Source organism: Leucoraja erinacea, chromosome 4 (genome assembly GCF_028641065.1).
Source record: "Leucoraja erinacea ecotype New England chromosome 4, Leri_hhj_1, whole genome shotgun sequence".
Lineage (NCBI taxonomy): Eukaryota > Metazoa > Chordata > Chondrichthyes > Rajiformes > Rajidae > Leucoraja > Leucoraja erinaceus.
In genome coordinates this window covers 25677247-25701111 of record NC_073380.1, presented here as the reverse complement: position 1 = coordinate 25701111, position 23865 = coordinate 25677247, and the positions used below count along the sequence as shown (strand labels likewise).

The 23865-nt window shown below is 40.7% G+C and overlaps 1 protein-coding gene across 2 annotated transcripts in view; it reads right to left on the bottom strand.

Annotated features, from left to right (window-relative positions):
• tsnare1 (T-SNARE Domain Containing 1) overlaps positions 1-23865 on the bottom strand; it is a 776868-nt gene that overhangs the window by 102674 nt on the left and 650329 nt on the right. For both annotated transcript variants that reach the window (XM_055633878.1, XM_055633879.1), the window contains one exon: positions 21883-21965. In XM_055633878.1, coding sequence (XP_055489853.1) covers positions 21883-21965 — 83 coding nt within the window. The remainder of the gene's footprint in view (positions 1-21882; positions 21966-23865) is intronic.

Genomic DNA, 23865 nt, shown 5'->3' with positions numbered 1-23865 from the left:
TGGGTACGATTTAACATGAACCTGAGGAGCAACTTTTTCACACGTTGGGCTGAAGGGCCAGTTTCTGTCTAGTACAGCCTTTTTTGGCTATATAAGACAGACAATACCTTTCATCTCCTGAACTGCTGCAGTCTATCTGGTGAAGGCACTCCCAAAAGTGGGCATCCAGTATGTTGAAGCAGCAGGGATGAAGGATGCAATATACTTCCATTGGGATGATATTCAACTTCCAAGAAGACATCAAGGCATTAGTTCCTAAGGCGACTGAAGAAATTCAGCATGTCTCCAATGACTTTTACAAACTTCTACAGATGCACCATAGAAAGCATAGTTGGGTTGCAGTTTGAGATAGCTCTGCCCAAACACAAAGAAATTTCAGAAGTTTGTGGATATAGCCCAGTCCATCACACAGACCAGACTTTGCACCATTGACTCCATCTATGCCATGCTACCTCGGAAAAGCAGTCAACATAAGCAATGACATGTCCCATCCCAGTCATACCTTCTTCTCCCTGCTGCCATCTGGCAGAAGCTACAGGAGCTTGATAGTGCACACCACCAGACTCAGAAATAGCTGTGTCCTCTATGTTTTCAGGTTCCTTCCATAAGCTATGGTAAGCTCAAGGCTACCTTAAAGGGGACAAGCCCGCCGGCACCCATGGAGCTGGTGAGTTGTGATGAGGTGCGCTTTGGGTCAAACTTCAGATCTTGAAGTGTGGGTTATACTCACAATGTTGTGAGGGAAGGTGTTCCAGGATTTTGAACTGGTGACAGTGAAAGAACGGCAATGTATTTTTCGTTGTACCTGTACCCCGCTATACTTGTGCACATGACAATAAACTTGACATGGCATGACAGCTAAAATCTCCACAACATCCAGTACAATACATCCTCCTTGAATGGCGTACCATCCACCAACCCAAACAACCTTCTGGGATGCAGCTTATTCGATACAGTAACTGACTAATTTTGACAGGACGATTTCAATCATGAGGAGTGAACAGGCACATCAGGTGCATGGATGATTGTGTCAAGCTACAACTGGCCAGGTTTGCAATTGCATTGAAACCCCTTCTTGTCACCAAGTCCAATATATGAAGCTTCCTACCTTATACTTTGTGGAAGAACTCTCACTGAAAGGACATTTGTCCTGCCATCTTCTTACAACTATGTAACCGAAAGTGGGTAACAAATACTGGCAATCCCGGTATAACTTACATTCCATGGGAAAATAATACATGCACCATTGATAAACTATTAATCTGTCACCATGGCACATTATTTACTGTTTGGAATGGCTCTAGAACCATAGAATCATATGGCCATTCAGCATGGAAACAGGCCATTCAGCCCGCCATGTTTTCACTGGCCAATGGACAACCACTCATATCAATATCATATTACACCTCTTGGCTGCAACCTCTAAGTGTTGCATGGCTTAATCTAGACACTTTTTAAATGCTGTTGACAGCTCTGCTCCACTTCTCTCTCCAGCAGTTCTCACCACTTTCCGGGTGAAAAGGTACTCCTCAGATCTCCCTCTAAATGTTTTTTCCCTTACCCAAAATCTAGGTCCTCTAGTTTAAATCACCTCTGATTAGGGGAACAATTCTTGCATGATACCCTATCTATGCTCATAACTCACAAATACCTCACTCCTGCCCTACTTGCATGTCTCTGCTCCAGGGAGAACAGACCTTGTCTCCCCAGTCTCTCTTTGTAACTGAAAAACTCCATCCCAGGTGATCTCCTGAAGAATTTGTTCTCTGATCCCTCTCTAGTTCTATCACATTGTAGTGCGTGGGTCTCAAAATGAGGCAAGTAGTCCGAAGTTTGAGAAGCACTTTACTTTAATTCCTCCCGGTTCAGGGGAAGACGAAACCAGGGAAAGATGGCACCCAAACCCTGCCTTTTATACACTCCGGCTAAGGACCGCCTCCAGACTGCACCACTCCTGTGCCGAGGGGTTCGGCAGTATAATGGCACGACCCTTAGGAGCCGCCACAACATCCTTTTTATTGTGTGGTAATAAGAACTGAAAACAGTGTTGAAACAATCCCAAGCTTCTGTGCTGATAAGGACTTTCTGCAATATGTTAAACAGATTGTGTCTGTTTAACATATTGGGTGTCCATTGGCCAGTGAAAACATGGCGGGCTGAATGGCCTGTTTCCATGCTGAATGGCCATATGATTCTATGGTTCTAGATGTTAAGAAGTAGCGCTGGGATTGGACATCTGCTGAGTTAGGTGAGATGAAGTCCATAGACCCACATGAAGACCATCTAAAACTCACTCATTTATTAGGCCATTGACCTGAGAAGCCTTTCCAATTTCCTTAAAATTTATAGTGATTAGTATGGGGTTGATTGAGTGCGCTGATAATTGCAGTGACTCCATCATGTAGTATTACTTACACGTAACCAGAGGCCAGAAGGAAGTGCATATTGGGCATGGGCTGTAGTCACCCAACTGCACTGTTCAAGTTTATCTCCAATCTGTCTGTTTTTATGTATTAAAATTCATCCTCCATTCACCATTATCTTTTCAACTGTCACGGTCAAGAGAAATTCTATATACAAATAGCATCATAACACCATTTGTCAGGGGCCTTGGTGGAAGCACATCCGTTATTATAAAAATAAGAGGCCAGGAAGAGAAGATTTGTAACCTAAGGCACAATCCTGTCTCATCTCACAATGCACAATGGATAAGGCACAGTTCACAATAAACTCCTTCCATTTCACAAATGAATTGTTCAGCTTTTTCTCATGAGTGAAATTAAAGTCAGATTACTGCAGTTTACTGGCTCCAAATATTGTTTTTCTCGTGTGTTAACTACAATAAGTTGAAGAAAATATTTCAGTAGGAAGGAAGCAAGTAATGGTACAAATGGGAGATCTGGAAGAAAACATTTGCTCTTGGCCAGGGACCTATCTCACCTGCTCCTTTAAAGCCTTAAAAACACATTCCCCTTCATGGGTAAAATGGAATCAAAGTATTTTGTATTGTCTTTATCTGGCACATGTGGGATTAGTTGTCAACACAGTCATAGAACCCAAGGGAGCACCATTCGTCCCGAAATGGTCTTTGAAAGAGGAAACCAGTCAAACCCACTACCAGTTCATTTTGCAGAATTGTGTGAACATCTCGCCTTATTCCCATGTGAATGTTGGTACCGTACAGTGCCAAAAGATACACTACAATGCAGAAGGATACGCGCAGTGAAATGGCAGGTTGTGGATGGAGCAGCAACAGCGTTTAAGTCAATAAATGCCTGGTTGTCTTCATGTGGACCCAAAGACCAAGGGTCGGTAGTTGGGTGAATCAGGGTCATGCCTGCATTGCCTTCCAGGTAGGTTGCAGGAGGCACCACTGGGACACCAAGGTTTTCGGGCAAGGAGAGGGACATCCGTTTGTGAGCCGTTCCGGTCAAAGGCAACTGAGGAAGACCTTGCAGGAACCTGAGGCTTACCAGGATCGGGAACTGCTCCAATAGACTGAGCTCGCAGGCAGATCGGACTTTGGACTTGCATGTGACTAGCTTTGCGCCTGCATGTGTAAATATGCAAAAATAATTTCACTGTGCAGTTGCACATGTGACAAATAAAGCACCTTCTTTGACCATTGAATTTGCCTCCTCAAACCTTTCAGGCAATTCATTTCCAGATCATTTTCGATCACTGACGTAAAAAATATTTTGTCCTCCAACTGATTTTCTATTAATCATCTCATTCTGTGAAATCTCCTGCCATTCTGATCAGTTTCTTTATTTGCTCTGTCAAGCCACTTCCTGATATAAAATGCCTCAAATAAACTTCCTATTAACTTTCTCTGCACTTCTGCAGCCATTTTTGAAAACCAGAATTAAATATATATATTGAACAGAGAAAACCTTAAGTAAATGCTTGAAATTTATTAATACGAAAACAGAGGGATTTCTGATGGATGATGGAATGTGCTTCCAGATCATAATCTAGGTGAGTAATAATCGCCAACATGAACATTTGTAGCAGAAACAAAGAACTGCAGATGCTGGTTGATACCAAAGATAGACACAAAGTGCTGGAGTAACTCAGCGGGTCAGACAACATCTCTGAAGAGACAGGATAAGTGACGTTTCGGGTTGGGGCCCTTCTTCAGACCATCAATCCCCTGTCACACTTGGGAGAACGCCTTGGACAAACAGAAATATAGATGCAGTTTGCTTAATACCGAACAGTAGTGCTTTTTTTGTACACAAAAAGGTGCCGGAACTAATGATCAATATACAAACAACAAAAAAAGTGGCCGGCAAACAAAATAATAATGTTCAACTTTGAGGTGTCGGCACGCTGTGCCGGCACATGTCATCACAAAGAACGCACTATCAGAGTGTGATGGGTAAGATATAATCCAGATAACCCATTTCTATTGTATCATTAGTGATGAGGATCCATTGTTGCCATGGGCAATAAAAGTGGCAAGATGTCATTAGGCTGTTGTAAGTTGTGCAGGGTAGGGTAGGGTGAAGTATGGTGACGAAGGAAGTGAGTAAGATAGATTATCTCTTGTATACCCATCAATCACACCTTGAAGGAATTTTAACTAAAACCAATAATTTTCTGTTTTGATCAGCACCTCAAAGTTCTCCTTATCCGTGGCAGCCAAATAAGTGAATGAAAAATCATCACAACAACTTGCCAGTTTATGTAGAAACAAGGAATTGCAGATGTTGGTTTAATAAAAAAAAGACAAAAAGTGCTGGAGTAACTCAGCAGGTCAGGCAGCAACTCTAGAGAACATGGATAGGCATATTCTCCAGAGATGCTGCCTGACCTGTTTAGTTACTCCAGCACTTTGTGGCCATTTTTTTGCCTGATTTAGATATTATTAATCTTTTCATTTCATTTTTACTTTCAGACTTTGCACATAATTTGCAAACCACATAACAATTACAGCATGGAAACAGGCCATCTCGGCCCTTCTAGTCCGTGCCGAACACTTATTCTCCTCTAGTCCCATCTACCTGCACTCAGACCATAACCCTCCATTCCTTTCCCGTCCATATACCTATCCAATTTATTTTTAAATGATAAAATCAAACCTGCCTCCACCACTTCCACTGGAAGCTCATTCCACACAGCTACCATTCTCTGAGTAAAGAAGTTCTCCCTCATGTTACCCCTAAACTTCTGTCCCTTAATTCTCAAATCATGTCCTCTTGTTTGAATCTTCCCTACTCTCAATGGAAAAAGCTTATCCATGTCAACTCAGTCTATCCCTCTCGTCATTTTAAAGACCTCTATCAAGTCCCCCCTTAACCTTCTGCGCTCCAAAGAATAAAGACCTAACTTGTTCAATCTTTCTCTGTAACTTAGTTGCTGAAACCCAGGCAACATTCTAGTAAATCTCCTCTGTACTCTCTCTATTTTGTTGACAACTTTCCTATAATTTGGCGACCAAAATTGTACACCATACTCCAGAATTGGCCTAACCAATGCCTTGTACAATTTTAACATTACATCCCAACTTCTATTCTCAATGCTCTGATTTATAAAGGCCAGCACACCAAAAGCTTTCTTTACCACCCTAACTACATGAGATTCCACTTTCAGGGAACTGTGCACAGTTATCCCTAGATCCCTCTGACAAATGCATTCCTCAATTCGCTACCATTTACCATGTACGTCCTATTTTGATTTGTTCTGCCAAGATGTAGCACCACGCACTTATCAGCATTAAACTCCATCTGCCATCTTTCAGCCCATTCTTCCAAATGACCTAAATCTCTCTGTAGACTTTGAAAATCTACTTCATTATCCACAACACCACCAATCTTAGTATCATCTGCATACTTACTAATCCAATTTACCACACATTAATCCAGATCATTGATGTATATGACAAACATCAGTGGACCCAACATAGATCCCTGAGGCACTCCATTAGTCACTGGCCTCCAACCTGACAAACAGCCATCCACCATTACTCTCTGGCATCTCCCATTCAGCCACTGTTGAATCCATCTTGCTACTCCATCATTAATACCCAACAATTGAACCTTCTTAACCAACCTTCCATGTGGAACCTTGTCAAAGGCCTTACTGATGTCCATATAGACAATATCCACTGCTTTACCCTCATCAATTTCCCTAGGAACCTCTTCAAAAAATTCAAGAAGATTAGTCAAACATGACCTTCCAGGCACAAATCTATGTTGACTGTTCCTAATCAGACCCCGTTTATTCAGATGCTTATATATATTATCTCTAAGTATCCTTTCCATTAATTTGCCCACCACTGACGTCAAACTAACAGGTCTATAATTGCTAGGTTTACTCTTAGAACCCTTTTTAAACAATGGAACAACATGCGCAGTACGCCAATCCTCCAGCACTATTCCCGTTTCTAATGACATTTGAAATATTTCTGTCATATCCCCTGCTATTTCTACACTAGATTATTATTAAACAATTATTATTTTTTTGTATTGTGTTTATTATCGCATGTTTTAATATAGAAAATGTGAATCAAATGATAAAAATTGATGAATGTTAGAATGGAGAGATTTATTTTGTACTAGACTAAGTGGGACCCATTGGACCCATGTTCACACAGGAGAGCTAGTCCCCCAACCCAATATTCCACCTCTCCACCAATTGCAATATTGGTGGCCAGTGGGGGGAAGGGGGGGGGGGGGGGGGGGTATGGGTGTAATGGGCTGAAGGAACTGGTTTCCAGAGGTCTAGTATGGATATTGTGGATGTATGGATTCTGGGCTGGCAGCTCACTCACTCAGGCTTGGTGGGCTGGCAGCTCAGTCACTCAGGCCTGGTTGGCTGGCAGCTCAGAAACTGCCAGAAATTCTGCCCAAAACAGGTCATAGACTCTGTGAGAGAGAAGGGGGAGAGGGTGGAGAATCAATTTTGGAGATTTTTCATCTTTTTCTGCAGATCACAGCAATGAAGGAGGAAAGTCCATCCTGGCCTGGATCTCACAGGGCCAATGAAGGCAGGGAGAAAAATACTGGGGTGAGGTTTAATATGTGCAGGGGGAATACTTACTGATGGGCCGTAGGGATTCCGCCTGGGCTAGTACAGGCTAGATGGGCCGAATGGGCTCTTTAAAAAAAATCTGAGTGAGATCTCAGTGAAGGGCACTTTTCTAGATATTTTCCTGGCCTGGCCAAAATATTCTTCCTGGGCTAATACGGGCATTTTGGGCAAAAACGACTGGTTTCTTGGCAAATAGGGGCCTAGTGGGCCAAAATTAGTGGTTTCAGGCCGGCCAAACAACTCATTTCATTTAATTTCCATTTCGAATTCAAGCACAGGGAAGTACTCCAAACAACTAATTTCATTTCATTTCTATCTCCATTTCCATTTCCATTGCAGTCTCAAGCACAGGGCAGGCCAAACAGCTCATTGCATTTACATTTCATTTCCATTTCCATTGCAGTCTCAAGCACAGGGCAGGCCCAACAACTCATTGCATTTTCATTTCATTTCCATTTCCATTGCAGTTTCACGCACAGGGCAGGCCAAACAGCTCATTGCATTTTCATTTCATTTCCATTTCCAATGCAGTTTCAAGCACAGTGGAACTCATTTCATTTTCATTGAGGGCTAACAAATCATTTATTGCAAGTACATTGCCGTCTGAAAGTTCAGTTGATTCACAGCTTAGAAGCACAGTTGTGGCCTCTCCTCATGGTCTTCCAGAGTGACTGACTCACGTCCAGGCATCTGGGGTTTTATAGTCCTGCACCACCCGGAAGGGGCATAACCTTCATCATGGTGATTGACAGGCGAGAGGACCAATCATCTGATCTCAAGATTTTTAAACACTCATAACTTTTTTTTATCTTTCATTGATCAGAAAAATCCTCGGGGCTGCCTCAGCGGAGGAGGACTGTGCGTAAGATTGACAAAAATCATAGCGCTATATGGTAGCGTTTTTCCTAAACTCAATACAGTGCAGACAGGAAGTGGTCAAGATGAGACTTTTAGTTATATAGATAATAGAATGACGCTTCAGGCCATAATCATGATGACTCAAAGAGTCAAAGTCACAGGGCACAGAAATGGATCCTTCAACAGACCTTTCTGCACATCTGCACGCTACCATTTGCCCAGATTATCCTTCTTAGCATTGCTTATTTATATGCCTGTCTAAATAGCTCTTAAACACATTAATTGGATGTAGAAGTAATCTCTATAATTATAAAACTCTGATCTTGGTTGCGTGTGTGTGTATTTATTTGTTTGTGTACAATCACATCTTCTAAAATGATGCGCTAACGGTAACATTTTTACATAATCCGACAAATTCTTGCTTTATTTTTTGAGTTATTAATCAACATTTTCATAAATCTGAAAAAAACGTTGAAAACAAACTGATGACATCACAATGGATCTCCTGTGTAGATCCAGTGTGGGGATATGAGGAGAAGGCAGGAACGGGGTACTGATTGGGGATGATAAGCCATGATCACATTAAATGGTGGTGCTGGCTCGAAGGGCCGAATGGCCTACTCCTGCATCTATTGTACTATTGTCTATTGTCTACTGTTCCACGTGTTGCGAGTGAAGAATAAGCTAGTCGGGCCCTGTACGAGAGCTCTCGGGTCCGTCTCGGGTCAGTTCCGTCTTGGGTCGGGTCCCTCTTCCCTCTTCCTCCTCCTCCTCACCCCCTCCTCTTGCCCCTCCTCCTCCTCTACCTCCGCCTCCTCCTCTACCCCCTCCTCCTCTCTACCCACCTCTCTTCTCCCCCGTCCACTCCCCTCCCCTCCTCTCCCCACCCACCACCACTCTCCCCCCCCCACCCCCTCTCTCCCTCCCCCCCTCCTCTCCAGGTGATCAAGCTTCCACCAACATCCCAAAGGCATGTGGGTGTGTTGGTTAGTTGGTCTTTATAAATTGGCTCTGTGTGTTGGGCGTTAATGCAAAAGTGGGATAACATAAAAGTGGTGTGAATGGCTGATCAGTGGTCAGCATGGATATGGTGGGCCAAAGGGCTTGTTTCAATCAATTCAATCAAAATCCAATTCCTGTGTTTCATTCAAAAAAGTGAAACGTTAAAATTATTCCTAAAGTTAGTTAAATGGACTTGAAATTTTCTCCACATTTACAACTTAAAAGAGAGAAAAAAATGCAACCTTTCAAGACATTTGTCCTTTACTTGAACATATCTAAAGAAAAACCAGGCATAAATGAGTGGGAATCAGTATAAATTTTAAGTGTGGTTGATACTTATCCACCATCTAAAATTGATTAAATGTTATCATCACTATACAAGATTATGAGAGGAATAGATCTCATACTATCACGTTCAAGAAACATTTGGACAGGTAGATGGATAGGATATGTTTAGAGGGATATGGGCCAAACGCATGCAGGTGGGACTAGTGCAGATAAGGCATGTTGGTCAGCGTGGGTTAGTTGGGCTGAAGGGCCTGTTTTCATGCTGTATGACTCTTTCATGCTGGACAGAAAATAAATAGGGGAATATAACATAAGGCTTGTCAACCACCAACACCTCCAGAAGGAGTTAAAAAATAACACTAGAACAGATTATCTGTTGATTATTATGTTGTTGTTTGTGGAACCTTGCTGTGTGCAAATTGGCTGCTGTATTTCCTCTGTTACAATAGCAACTCTATTTCCAAATGCTGAAGACAACCTGAAGGTGTAAAAGGTAAACAGTATGGGCATTTACACTTCTGCCTGGCAAATAGTGAAGAATTCTCCCACACAAAAATCCAAGTATTTATCCATGAATCAATGACTGTTTGATGGTTGTGGTACATTTGCATTTAATATTAGAACATAAGGCATGAATGCAGGATTTTAATTCCCTTTTTCCCATGCTACCTTTCTTCAAGATTATAGCTGAAATTTAAATTTAGTTTCAATTACTAGCATATCTTTGTGGTCTCTAATTACCCTTTAATAATCTAAAATTTATCAGCCTATTACACCCACCAATCCCATATCACATTTTCATTATTGACCTAAGATTTCTTCCCTCCCTTTTCAAAGCATTAAAGCAATCAAGAATGTTTAGTTATCCAGATATCACATTGGTCATGAGTCTGCGTCTGAGATTCAAACAAAAATAATCATAGCACCAGAAAGTTTCCATGGTTTTAAAACGTCAAAAGCTTCCAATTATATGTTTGCAGGTCCGTGAATCTAAATTAATCTTGATGCTAGTAATGGTGGTCTGATGTGAGAAAACGGGATTGAATGAATGTTCCCACTTCCTCTTTGTGAATATCAATTAAATCAGATGCAAAACCTCCTGAGTGCTAAAGCTGTAAAATAACAGGATATGACACAGAAAATGCTTAAGTTATATTATTTTTATTTCAAAGTGGATGAATTCTCACGATTTTGCAGCTGTTGCCTCATATGGTACCACCAGGAGCGTTCAATTATAGCATAAGTTTAGTTTAGTTTAGTTTAGTTTAGTTTAGAGATACACCTTCGGCCCACCGGGTCCGCGCCGACCAGCGATCCACGCAATTTAACACTATTCTACACCCACGAGGGCCAATTTTTACATTTACCAAGCCAATTAACCTGTATGTCTTTGGAGCATGGAAGAAAACCGAAGATCTCGGAGAAAACCCATGCAGGCCACGGGGAGAACGTGCAAACTCCACACTGACCGCATCCATAGTCATGATCGAACTCGGGTCTCCGGCGCTGCATTCGCTGTTAGGCAGCAACTCTACCACTGTGCCACCAGTACCGTGCAGTTTAAATGTGGAGGTTATACAGATTTAAAGGATGATTGTAATCTTGTATTTAGATGAAATATGTAGTACAGATGTGACATATAAATATGGTATATAAGTCCATATGAAATATAATAAAGAGCCATTGACTGATAGCTGGGTTCACTTTCCCTGGAGCAGAGGAAGCGGAGGGAGCCTGATAGAGACATACAACGTTATGAGAGGCATAGTCAGATGGTAAGAAGTAGAAACAAGGAACGGCAAATGCTAGTTCAGTATAATGTAGATACAATGAACTGCAGATGGTGGTTCAGTAAAATGTAGAAACAATTTTAGAATGTAGCAATTGAAGAATTCACAGAGATCTCCAGAGATGCTGCCTGATCCACTGAATTACTCCAGCACTTAGTGTCATTTTTTGATGGGAAGAAAAGATTTCCCATCATAGACGTGTCTAAGACAAGAGATTTAAAGTGAGGAATAAGAGGTTAGGAGGGGATCTGATGAAGAATTTTTTTCCCACCCATGGGATGATTCAAATATGGCATGCAATATTTGAGAAGGTGGAGGAGGCAGGTACTCTTGTAATATTTATGAATTATTTAGAGGAATGCTTGAATCACCAAAGCTGTGGGCCAGCTGCTGGTAAATACAATACAATACAATGCAATACAATTTATTTGTCGTTTGGACCCCGTTGAGGTCCAAACGAAATGTCGTTTCTGCAGTCATACATACAAAACGAAAAAGACCCAAGACACAACACAATTTACACAAACATCCTTCACAGCGCATCTTCTCCTCGCTGTGAAGGAAGGCAAAAAAAACATATCTCTCCCCTGCACTACCCTCTCCCCCCCGTGTCAGAGTCAAAGACAGAGTCAAAGCCCCCAGCGGGCGATGTTAAATGTCCCGCAGCCATTAAAGCCACGCTGGGTGATGCAAGGCCATGCAATGGGATTAATACAGATCAGTACTTGAACATTACCATAGACATGATGGAGTGGACGTGTTTCTGCAATATTTGATGCTTTGATTAGATGATTAAGCTAGACAGTAATAACAAAAGGAGAACAATACAATAACAATACGGTTTTATTCGTCACATATCGCTGCAATATATCCTTTACATTTGTGGATCATTCAAAGGTTAAACGTTCCAAGGTCTGCTCTAATTTAGGCTAATGAAATATGTGAACACACTGTGGTAAACACACTACACACTATGGACAATTAACAATTTTTACTGAAGCTAATTAAAGTACAAACCTGTGCTTCTTTAGAATGGGGGAGGAAAACGGAACACCAGGGAAAACCCACTCAGTCACGCAGGGTCGGCCTTAAGCCAATTGGACCAATTGCTCGCAATTGGGCCCCAAATCTAAGGGGGCCCCCCGCTCGAGTAATCTACTCTCGGCTCATCAAGAAAAGATCAAAGAAAAGTAAGAAGTAATGAGAGAGAGAGAGAGAGCATAGGATAAAATTAGCTATAATACGAGGGATGGGATACAACTTTTCAAACTCTGTGTGGTGTAACGGAGAGAAATTAGATGCAGAGAAAAGTAAGTCATAATGAAAGAGAACCTAAGGATCAAAATAGCTGTAAATCACAGGAGGGAAAACGACTTTTCTACGTGTGTGCGTCCGGACTGATCGTCAGTTTCTGTCTCTTTCTCTCACGCATGTCGGGTCGGGTTGGGTGTGTCAGATCGGGTTTGTTGGAGGGTTTTTTTTGAGATCCCCACTTGACACTTGCTATCCATGCCAAGTTTGGTCCTGATCGGTAAAGTAGTTTCCGAGATTCTCATGCGGACACACAGACAAACAGACAGACTTCTTTGTTTTATATATATAGATGTAGTTTAGATCTGTTTGGTCCATTAACTCGCATGCACTTTTTAAGCGCACATTTTGATTACTTTCCATTCTACCATAGAGATATAAAGTCTATAATAGACTTTATTTATATTTCTATGATTCTACAGATCTTGGTTGGGAACCTGGGGCGCACGAAAATTGTTCCCAATTGGGCCCCGCACCTCCTAAGGCCAGTCCTGTAGTCACGGGAGGAACGTACAAACTATGTACAGGCAGCATCCGTAGTCAGGTTCAAAACTGATTCTCTCTTGCTGTAAGGCAGCAACTCTACCACTGTGCCATTGTGCTGCTCACGAATAGTTTACATCCAGTTTCCATAGATTCAGCCAATCATCCTACCACAACCAGAGCGTAGTGCTAAACTACTATCCATCTCTTTGATGGCCCTCGGAGTAACTTTGATCGGACTTTGCTGGCTTTATCTTGCACTAAACGTTATTCCCTTATCATGTACCTATACACTGTAAATGGATTAATTGTAATCATGTATTGTCTTTCTGCTGACTGGTTAGCACGCAACAAAAGCTTTTCACAGTAACAATAAACTAAACTGAACTGAACCCATCAGACCACAAGTACAGGCCATGTATGCATGTGGATAATTTATGCATTATAGGTATAAATTATAAATGCAGCAACTAAATGTAGCAAGACAACAAAGTTGCTGGAGACTTTCCTCTCCACTTAAGTGTAAAGTTTTCTTTATAGACTGAGAATTCATTTATGCATCGCAAAGAGCATAAAATCATATTTAGTTACCCTCGCAAATACACAATTTGCAAAATCTGATGAACCATCGATTTTGGATAAGTGTCCTCCATGTATTTTTATGTAGCTTTGTTGTATGTAAAGGATGTTAAAGTCAGTTGACCCATGGAGTTTAAATCTTAAAATAGAACTGAAGATTATGGGTGGATTTTGTTAGTACTTAATCAACCCAAAAGGTTTTCAAGTCAGATACAGGGTAAGTCAATTATACATTTTAAATACACAATGATGCTTAATTATTGCATCAAACACAGACGGACAGGTTCTCAAACAACTGCTAATGCTTTGATCATGTACAATTTATGTAGAGCTTGGATCAAAGTCTCACATCCTGAATAATTCCTAGATCAATGAGCCTGCCACCGAAGAGAATCTGCCAAGAGTATGGTTTGTGCTTTTTTATAGCTTAAATAAGTACTCAAGCTGTCCTATAATGACCAGACGCTCACATCAAGAGTCAATTATGTTTTATTGTCTATGTCCCAAACAGAACAGTGAAATTCTTACTGGCAGTAGCACAACAGAATACGTAAACAATATAATAAACACAAGAAATGGAAACAATATGCTCTTTTTTTTTGAAGCAGCGACTCCTGTAAATCCCTTCGAAGGTGGGGAGGTAAGTAACCGTGATGGACCGTGCAGTGTTCACTACTTTTTGCAGTCTTCAACGCTGCTGGGCATTCAAGTTGCCGAACCAGACCGTGATGCAGTCAACATGCTCTCCACTGTTGCACATTGCATTAAATATACAATTCCAAATATATTTGTTTTGTCAATTGATGTTTTGCGTATTTGCGTATCCAGACAGCAATTCCTGTCACTGTTATAACTTTACTCTGGATGTCTGATGTTCTGTGCTCAGAACCATTTAGAACATGCACTTGTATTTGAATATTCAAAGGTGTCTTGGTTGAGATTGGATATCTGTAAATCCTGAGTTTCCTTTCCACATACAAAATGTAATAATCCTAATCATTCAAACTATATTTAATCAGCACTTCAGCAAAACACAGAGGAACTCAGTGGACCAGGCATCATCTGTGGAGGAAACGGATGTGATGTTTCTAGCTGGGATACATTTTAAACACAAAGATAGAAGTAAGCAAACTTACTGTACTACAGAGATTTTTTAGAGATTTAGGACACAGCAATGTCATGTAAATTAAAGTAGTCATGTTTATTATTTTGTTGCATATCCTCTGCATGCACTGCTTGAAGGCTGCGATTCATGGACATCACCAAAAGGGGGTGATGCTCCAATGCCGGGTCCTCCTTTCCCAGTGGCGCATCCTCCTACTCAATTTATCTCAAAGGGCAAACTTACCACTAATTCAGTGAATCAAGGCTACATTAACTCCATACTAAGTATATAATTCTTTAGGTATGAAATGTATAATATATGTTTAATCATTTTAATCATTTTCTCATCTGGCTGTCAAATACTGTAGTTGATGATTTCAGTCACTTTGTTGCTTTCATACAGTTTGACTTTATTAGAACTACTAATACACTGCCAAGGACTTCACCTATTGACTCAAATTACTTTTGAAGTGGAGAGGAAAACAATTAATTTTATTCCAAAGGCACAAACAACTCTGATTACATATTTTTTACTTGAGAGGTTTGAAAATGTCTTTTTACGAGGACCACAGGCTTGGGTTAGCAAATGGAGTCCTATTTCAAACCATGTTATTGTAAAATTTGAGAATTACTTAAATTTGAATTTGGAAACATGAAATCCCATTGTGCCTTTTTTCACAGAAGTAGTTTGAAAAATAGAACATAGAACATATTGTGCTGTACTGTTCTATGTTATGTCAAACTACTCTGTACTTCAGCCCACAAAGCCTGTGCCGAACATGATGCCATGACCATCACTTATCCACCTGCACATGTCCCATATCCCTCCATTCCCTGCTTAACCATGTGCCTATCCAAACATCTTTTAAATGCCACTAACATATCTGCCTCAACCACCACCCCGGGCAGCGCAATCCAGGCACACACCACCCTTGGAGTAAAAAACGTACCCCTGTAGCGAGACCAAGTGGGCACGTTCGGATTGATGGGGTTAATTGACGGGACAATGTTATTTGAACGCTTAGTCGAGAGAAAACATGTTTTAATCTCTTGTCGTAGCGAAGAGCACTAGTTACTCAACAAACTAACTCTAAAAACTCCGCAAAATACCCTGTCAAGTGACAGTCCTGACTTCTGACGAGGGTTCTGCATGCACAGCTTAACCACCCCGCACATCTTTAAACTTTGTCCCTCCCACCTGGGGAGATCTGAGAATATACTTTGCTACGTTCCGTCAAGTAAGAACTGCAAGGTGGTGCAGCATTTGAGTTGCTGCCATACAACGCTTGCAACGCCAGAGACCCGGGTTCGATCCCGACTACGGGTACTGTCAGTACGGAGTTTGCACGTTCTCCCCGTGACCACTTTGGTTTTCCCCGAGATCTTTGGTTTCCTCCCACACTTGAAAGATGTACAGGTTTGTAGGTTGATTAATTTGGTATGTGTAAATTGTCCCTAATGTGTAGAATATTGTTAATGTGCAGGGATCGCTGGTTGGTGCGGACTCGGTGGGTTGAAGGGCCCGTTTCCACACTGTATCTCTAAACTAAACTGAACTGAAATATTACTTCAATATCACTGCATGACACAAGGAATAGAGGTATAAAGTTCAGGGTATTAGACAGGAGTGGTAGAATGTTTGATTTTTACCAATAACTGATGTGGTCTGAACTATTTCTAACGTGGGAATCTTCCACTACTAATTTGTGGAATCAGAAGCATGTATGTGTGCATTCCAAATAAGATGGCAATGATTCATCAATATCAGATGTTCCATGTCCCATTATTGCCCGAGGAACCTTTGTAAAGGCAGAGTGAGATCTCAACCCAGGTGATTAAAAGTACAAATTGGCTTATTCTGGTGAACACGGTCAAGAACATGTCAATGGATATACTGACCCCACTCACCGATTTTCAGACAGCCCTCCTTTGGGTTTAGTGCCAAAAGTTTTAAGCATAATTAGATTCCATAGCCCTGCAGCATTTTTGCATATTGTCTGCCCTTTGTGCCAGAAGCATCTAATGAAGGCAGAGAGAGAGGCAGGACCTTGCCAAAATATTCAGCCTAAACCAAATGCATAGGGCGCAGGCCTACTAGACTAACATCACACCAGTAAAACAGAAAAAACATTTTTTTTAAATCTCACCGCAATCCAAACTGAATTTAGGTTAATTTAGTTTAGAGATACAGCATGGAAACAGGTCTTATGGACCACTGAGGCTGTGCCGACCAGTGATCACCTGTGCACTAGTTCTTTCCTACACACAATTTACAGAAGTTAATTAGAAGTTAAACCTGTAGGTCTTTGGGATGTGGGGTGAAACCGGAGCACCCAGTAAAAACCCACACTGTCAAAGGGAGAACATTCAATGTAGTCAGGATCAAACCTGGGTCTCTGGTGCTGTAAGGCCGCTCTGCCACTGTGCTGCCCCGAATGATGGGGCAAAAGCAAAATGGATAGCTTCAATGCAGCATCAAATGGATGGGTACTCAGAATTTACGAAAGGAAAATGCAACCACAGCTAATGAAGGAAAAAGCAGATAACTTTGATGAAAAATATGGAAAGTAATGAAGGGTATATTTTAATCATATTAAATCTGAAGTATCTTTTCAGGACAAAATAGAGGAAACTTTACTCTCAATCTCAGAGCCACTTGATCAGACGATGTCATCATTCACACCACTTTAAAAAAAATTATGATCTGATAAAACATTTCTGATTTCCTTCTTCTATGGATTATTTCCCATTACCAACCAATGCTGATTTTGCCAACAAACTTCTAATATATGATGAGCAGAACAGATTCCACCACGCAAAATCTCAGTACGATTCATAGATTATTTAATGGCAAAGAAAGAAGCCATTTTGCCTGTTGACTCTTTGCTTGCTCCATTCCTCCCTCCTCCTTTTTCCAAAATTGTGCACATTTGTGCCCCTCTGATTGATTCAATTTCAATCGCCACGACACGCAGCGAGTTCCACCTCTACGTAAAAAGTTTTCCTCTCAAATGGTGAAATGTTCCACTATTTCAAGCAAGGAATGAATGAGTCCATGGCCATATCCATTCTGCCCCTCCCATCACTTCCATCCCTCAGCTTCCCAATAACATTCATTCTCCAGCACAGTGGATGTGACCTGCTAAATTCCTTTACTTTACGACAATCCTTAAACTTTTCCACTTGGAACAAGCCGTTTTAATATTCCTGAGTGCAGCACAAGGCTAAATGTTAATTGATAAACACTCCAGTGAAATGTTTTGATGATCAATATATTAAAAATGTCACACAAATACATAATGTTGTTGAATACTGGTAAAGAACCTCACGCATTTCAGCAAATATATCAAAATACAATAATATGGAGGTGCTCCAATACATTCTGGTGCAGAGTGGAACCTTTATTCCAACGATTTCCTAATCTGTATCATAGGCAAATGTTCTATTCAATTCAGTCAACAATTATAGTGTATACATTATCTAATGCTATGAAATGGTAGCAAATGATACATCAACAAAGCACCAAAATATTTATCTCATGTGTCCTCAATATCATTTTTTTCAGGGTGTTAAATAATAGACAATAGACAATAGGAGCAGGAGCCATTCGGCCCTTCGTGCTAGCACCGCCATTCAATGCGATCATGACTGATCATCCCCAATCAGTACCCCGTTCCTGCCTTATCCCCATATCCCATGACCACTATTTTTAAGAGCCCTATCTAGCTCTCTCTTGAAAGCATCCAGAGAACCTGCTTCCACCACCCTCTGAGCCAGAAAATTCCATGGACTCACAACTCTCTGTGAAAAAAGTGTTTCCATTCTCAGTTCTAAATGACTTACTCATTATTCTTAAACTGTGGACCCTAGTTCTGGACTCCCCCAACATCGGGAACATGTTTTCTGCCTCTAGCGTGTCCAAACCCTTAACAATCTTATATGTATCAATGAGATACCCTCTCATCCTTCTAAACTCCAGAGTGTACAAGCCCGGCTGCTCCATTCTCTCAGCATATGACAGTCCCGCCATCCCGGGAAGTAACCTTGTAAACCTACGCTGTACTCCCTCAAGAGCAAGACTGTCCTTCCTCAAATTGGGGTACCAAAACTGCACACAATACTCCAGCCGTGGTCTCACTAGGGCTCTGTACAACTGCAGAAGGACCTCTTTGCTCCTATATTCAATTCCTCTTGTTATAAAGGCCAACATGCCATTTGATTTTTTCACTGCCTGCTGTACCTGCATGCTTACTTTCATAGACTGATGAACAAGGACCCCCAAATCCTGTTGTACTTCCCCTTTTCCCAACGACGCCATTTTGATAATAATCTTCCATCCTGTTATTGCTACCAAAGTGGATAACCTCACATATATCCGCATTAAGACTCATCTGCCATGCACCTGCCCACTCCCCCAAACTGTCCAAGTCACCCTGCATTCTCATAGCATCCTCCTCACAATTTTCTAATGTTACTTTGAATCCTTTCATCCAAATCATTGATGCATATTGTAAATAGCTGCAGTCCCAGCACCAAGCCTTGCGGTACCCCACTAGTCACTGCTTGCCATTCTGAATGGGACCCGTTAATACCTACTCTTTGTTTCCTGTCTGCCAACCATCCATTCTCTATCCATCTCAGCATTCTACCCCCAATACCCTGTGCCCTAATTTTGCCCACTAATCTCCTATCTGGGACCTTATCAAATGCTTTCTGAAAGTCCAGGTACACTACATCCACTGGCTCTTCCTTGTCCATTTTCCTAGTTACATCTTCAAAAAAGTCCAGAAGATTAGTCAAGCATGATTAATTTCCCCTTCATAAATCCATGCTGACTCGGACTGATCCTGTTACTGCTATCCAATTGATCGGCTATTTCATCTTTTATTGACTCCAGCATCTTCCCCACCACTGATGTCAGGCTAACTGGTCTATAATTACCTGTTTTCTCTCTCCCGCCTTTCTTAAAAAGTGGGATATCATTAGCTACCCTAGGAGAGGATAACATTAGCTACCACAGGAACTGATCCTGAGTCTATAGAACATTGGAAAATTATTACCAATGCATCCACAATTTCTAGAGCCACTTCCTTAAGTACCATGGGATGCAGACCATCAGGCCCTGGGGATTTATCTGCCTTCAGTCCCATCAGTCTATCCAACACCATTTCCTGTCTAATATGGATTTCCTTCAGTTCCTCCATCACTCCAGATCCACTGGCCACTACTATATCAGGAAGATTGTTTATGTCCTCCTTAGTGAAGACAGATCCAAAGTACCTGTTCAACTAATCTGCCATTTCCTTGTTCCCCATAATAAATTGACCTTTTTCGGTCTTCAAGGATCCAACTTTGGTCTTAACTAAATTTTCCTCTTCACATACCTAAAGAAGCTTTTACTATCCTGCTTTATATTCTTGGCTAGCTTACCTTCGTGCCTCATCTTTTCTCCCCGTATTGTCTTTTTAGTTATCTTCTGTTGTTCTTTAAACATTATCCAATCCTCTTGCTTCCCCGCTCATCTTTGCTACGTTGTACTACTTTGCTTTAATTTTTATGCTGTCCCTGACGTCCCTTGTCAGCCACGGTCGCCCCTTACTCCCCTTGGAATCTTTCTTCCTCCTTGGAATGAACTGATCCTGCATCTTCTGTATTATTCCTAGAAATACCTGCCATTTTTGTTCCACTGTCATCCATGCTAGTCAGCTTTAGCCAGCTCCTCCCTCATGGCTCCATAGTCCCCTTTATTCAACTGCAACACTGACACCTCCGATCTACCCTTCTCCCTCTCCAATTGTAGATTAAACCTGGCCATGTTATGGTCACTACCACCTAATGGCTCATTAACCTCGAGGTCCTTAATCAAATCCGGTTTATTACTTAAAAATAAATCCAGAATTGCCTTCTCCCTGGTAGGCTCCAATACAAGCTGCTCTAAGAATCCATCACGAAGGCAATAAAGTGGGTGAGTCAGAATTTAGGTTGAGATCAATGAAATGCACATTTAAAAAAGATGCACATGCACATTATTCCATATAAAAAGATTCCCATTTTATACCAACTGTTTGCAAAATGTATGAAAAAACGTTCAAGGTCATAGGCTGACAGTGAAAGGGGCAGTTTAAAGGAGATGTGCCACATTTTTTTTTAGATAAAAGTGATTAGTTGCCTGCGGGGTTTGCGGTGGAGGCAGATACAATAATGTTGTTTAAGAGACTCGGATGAGCACATGGATGTTTAAGTTTTTTAGTTTTAAAGACACAGCGCAGAACCAGGCCCACCAAATCCATGCCGACCAACGATCCCCACACATTAACATTACCCTACACACAGTAGCAACCATTTCCATTTCTACCAAGCCAATTAACCTACAAACCTGTATGTCTTTGGAATGTGGGAGGAAACCGTAGTTCTCGGATAAAACCCACACGGTCACGGGGAGAACGTACAAACTCCGTACAGACAGCACCTGTAGTCAGGATCTAATCCGGGTCTCTGGCACTACAAGTGCTGTAAGGCAGCAAATCTACCACTGTGCCACACGTGCTGGATGTGTATGGAATGGAGTGGTTTGGATCATGTGAAGGCAGATGAGATCAGTGCAGCTTGGCATCATGTTTCGCACAGGCATTGTGGATCAAAGGACCTGTTCCTGGGCTTTATTTTTCTATGTTTTATATGTATTTTAGAGGAATCTGAGGACCTGTGGGATTTATCAATAGTAAATGACTGAGAAATATAAAGAGTGTTTACAGAGTCTGATACACACAGACTACAAATGGATCTTGCTACTGTATTTTTACAGCTTTCTTACAACCACAAATAAATTATTTACTAAAACTCTGACAGAAAAGGAACAGAATATAAATAACAAAACATAGAATGCAGAAATAGAAAAATTACAATACAAATGTGGTAGAAATGTTTCTATTTTGAACAACAGTGTTAAAGGAATGTGCTTGAATTGATCTCTGATCATGCACCATGACCACTTTCTTTCAGCGTAAATCAATACAAAGGAAATTCAATATAACCCTTTTCACACCATTCCTCTATGTTAAAATTACTTCCGACAGTTTAAAAGATTGCTGGTTCAGATTTTATTTTTAGTTTTACTGACAATTTCTGGTGCAAGACACATTTGCATCAATGGCAGTAGAAGGATGGACTTTTGAGATGTAAGCCACTGTCACAAATGTGTACACAGAATTCACATTTACATCACCTTTGCCAGCTTAAATAGACATCCGAATCACAATTCTTATTGCTGTTTTCACAACAGCTTTCCCAGTACCAATGGACTTTTGTTTAATAAACAAACCTGCACCAAATGCAAAGGGACTGCATTTCTTCAGGAAAATTGGGATGAGTCCATCCCAGTCCATGCAAAGTCAGGGAAGTCTTTCCTTGGTGGGGTTAAAGCCAGCCTTACCTGGTGCTGACTTGCTTTCATAAGCTGTTCGTTCGCTGTATCAACATGTGTAGCTGCCCTCTCAATATTGGCCTCGATGCTATCTGTAAAGATTCAAATGGTCCAAATGAAACATGATATACAGTATTCCTGTAAAAAGGATGATAAACTGTGTAATTACACTGCCTCAGAGGAGGACTATATTTCCAACAAAATTGCAGTGCATTGAACAATGTGGGACAGCAGGTCTGTTGCCTTACAGCTTTCAGTCCTGACCTCGGGTGCAATCTGTCGGGAGTTTGCATATTCTCTCTGTGGCCGCAAGTGATTTCCCCTTGTGTGCTGGCTTCCTCCCATATACTGAAGACTTGAGTATACCAGGGGGTGGCACTGAACTGGTTAAATATGGAGGCTCGCATGTTGTTGAGATTCAGCAATGTCTTCACATTCACGAGTATAATGGTGATCTCAAATTGCCATAGGAATGTGGCAAATAAGTATTTCTTAAATTAGTACAGTCACTCAAGTACAATTGAAAATAGATAACATAAGTATAGAAAGAGTATATGAAAATAAATTTCTTGGTGTGATCTTAGACCACAAAATCTGCTGGAAACCACATATAAACCTTGTCAAAGCAAAACTGGCAAAGTCTATAGCAATATTGGGAAAATCAAGATACATTCTGGACCACAAATCATTACATACTTTGTATAATACACTCATATTGCCATATCTGAGTTACTGTGTGGAGATATGGGGTAACACCTACAAAACCAACCTACAGCCATTATGCACATTACAAAAAAGAGCAATAAGAATTATCAATAACGTTGGATATCTTGAACATACCAATTTATTATTCTTAAAGTCACATACACTGAAGTTCACTGATCTGGTTAAATTTAAGACTGCGCAAATCATGTACAAAGCAAGAAATAATTTACTTCCAAGAAATATACAAAAACTGTTTATGGAAAGACAGGGTGGGTATAATTTGAGAGGGGAACATAATTTAAAAAAACTCAATGTCAGAACAACTCTTAAAAGTATGTGCATAGCAATCTGTGGTGTGAATTTGTCGAATGGTCTGGAACAGGTAGCACAAGCAAAATTCAGTTTAAAAAGATGTACAAAAACACTTGTTTAAAAGGATATTGGGATGAGGATAGATGATTGTGATATTTGTTATACTGATTGTATTGGGAAGGGTGATTATAGAGTGATGGGTTGTAAATATGACAGATACAGTATAGTATTTGCGGGTTTTTTCTTTTCTTTTTCTTTTTTTCTTTTTTGTATGGCTTTGTAAATATTTGATTAGTGTTCAAATGTAAATAATTTAGTGTACATATAGTGGCTGGTGTACATATGGTGTACATATAGCTGCTACATTTGTATGAGATAATTACAAGCAGTTGAATAAGGGGTGGGAATTAATAAGCTTTGGCTTCTTCCTGCTCCTTTTCGGACACATATGATTTCATTTATTTATAGATATTGTTTATGACACTTTATAAATATTTGTGCTTTGTTTTTTGTATGCTGTTTCACATTTGCTTCTTATTCTTTTATTCTGTCCGAAATAAATAAATAAATAAACAAATTCTGGTGTTGGCATCCTAACAATAGTCTTGAACATTCAAGAGGTTTGAAGAAAGATTTTCATTGTACCTGTCCCTTGCGGTATCTATGCAGGAAACAATAAATGTGACTTGATTTGTTCTAGGCAGACCTACGAACAGGCAGGAAATGCAATGATACAGACCATGCGTGGAGAGATGGAATTAGTTTAATTTTGTACCATTATCAGCACAGATATGGTGGGGTGAGGTGCCTGTCCGTGTTCTGTATTGTTTTGTGTGCTTTGCTGGTAACTCCAAAGCAAAATTGACTCGACAGTTAAACATTGATGGGGGCAAATTAACTTGAAGATGCCCATTCTCCCATCTTTGCCAGACAGAATTATTCTTTTGATTTGACAATAAACTCAAATTAACTTTA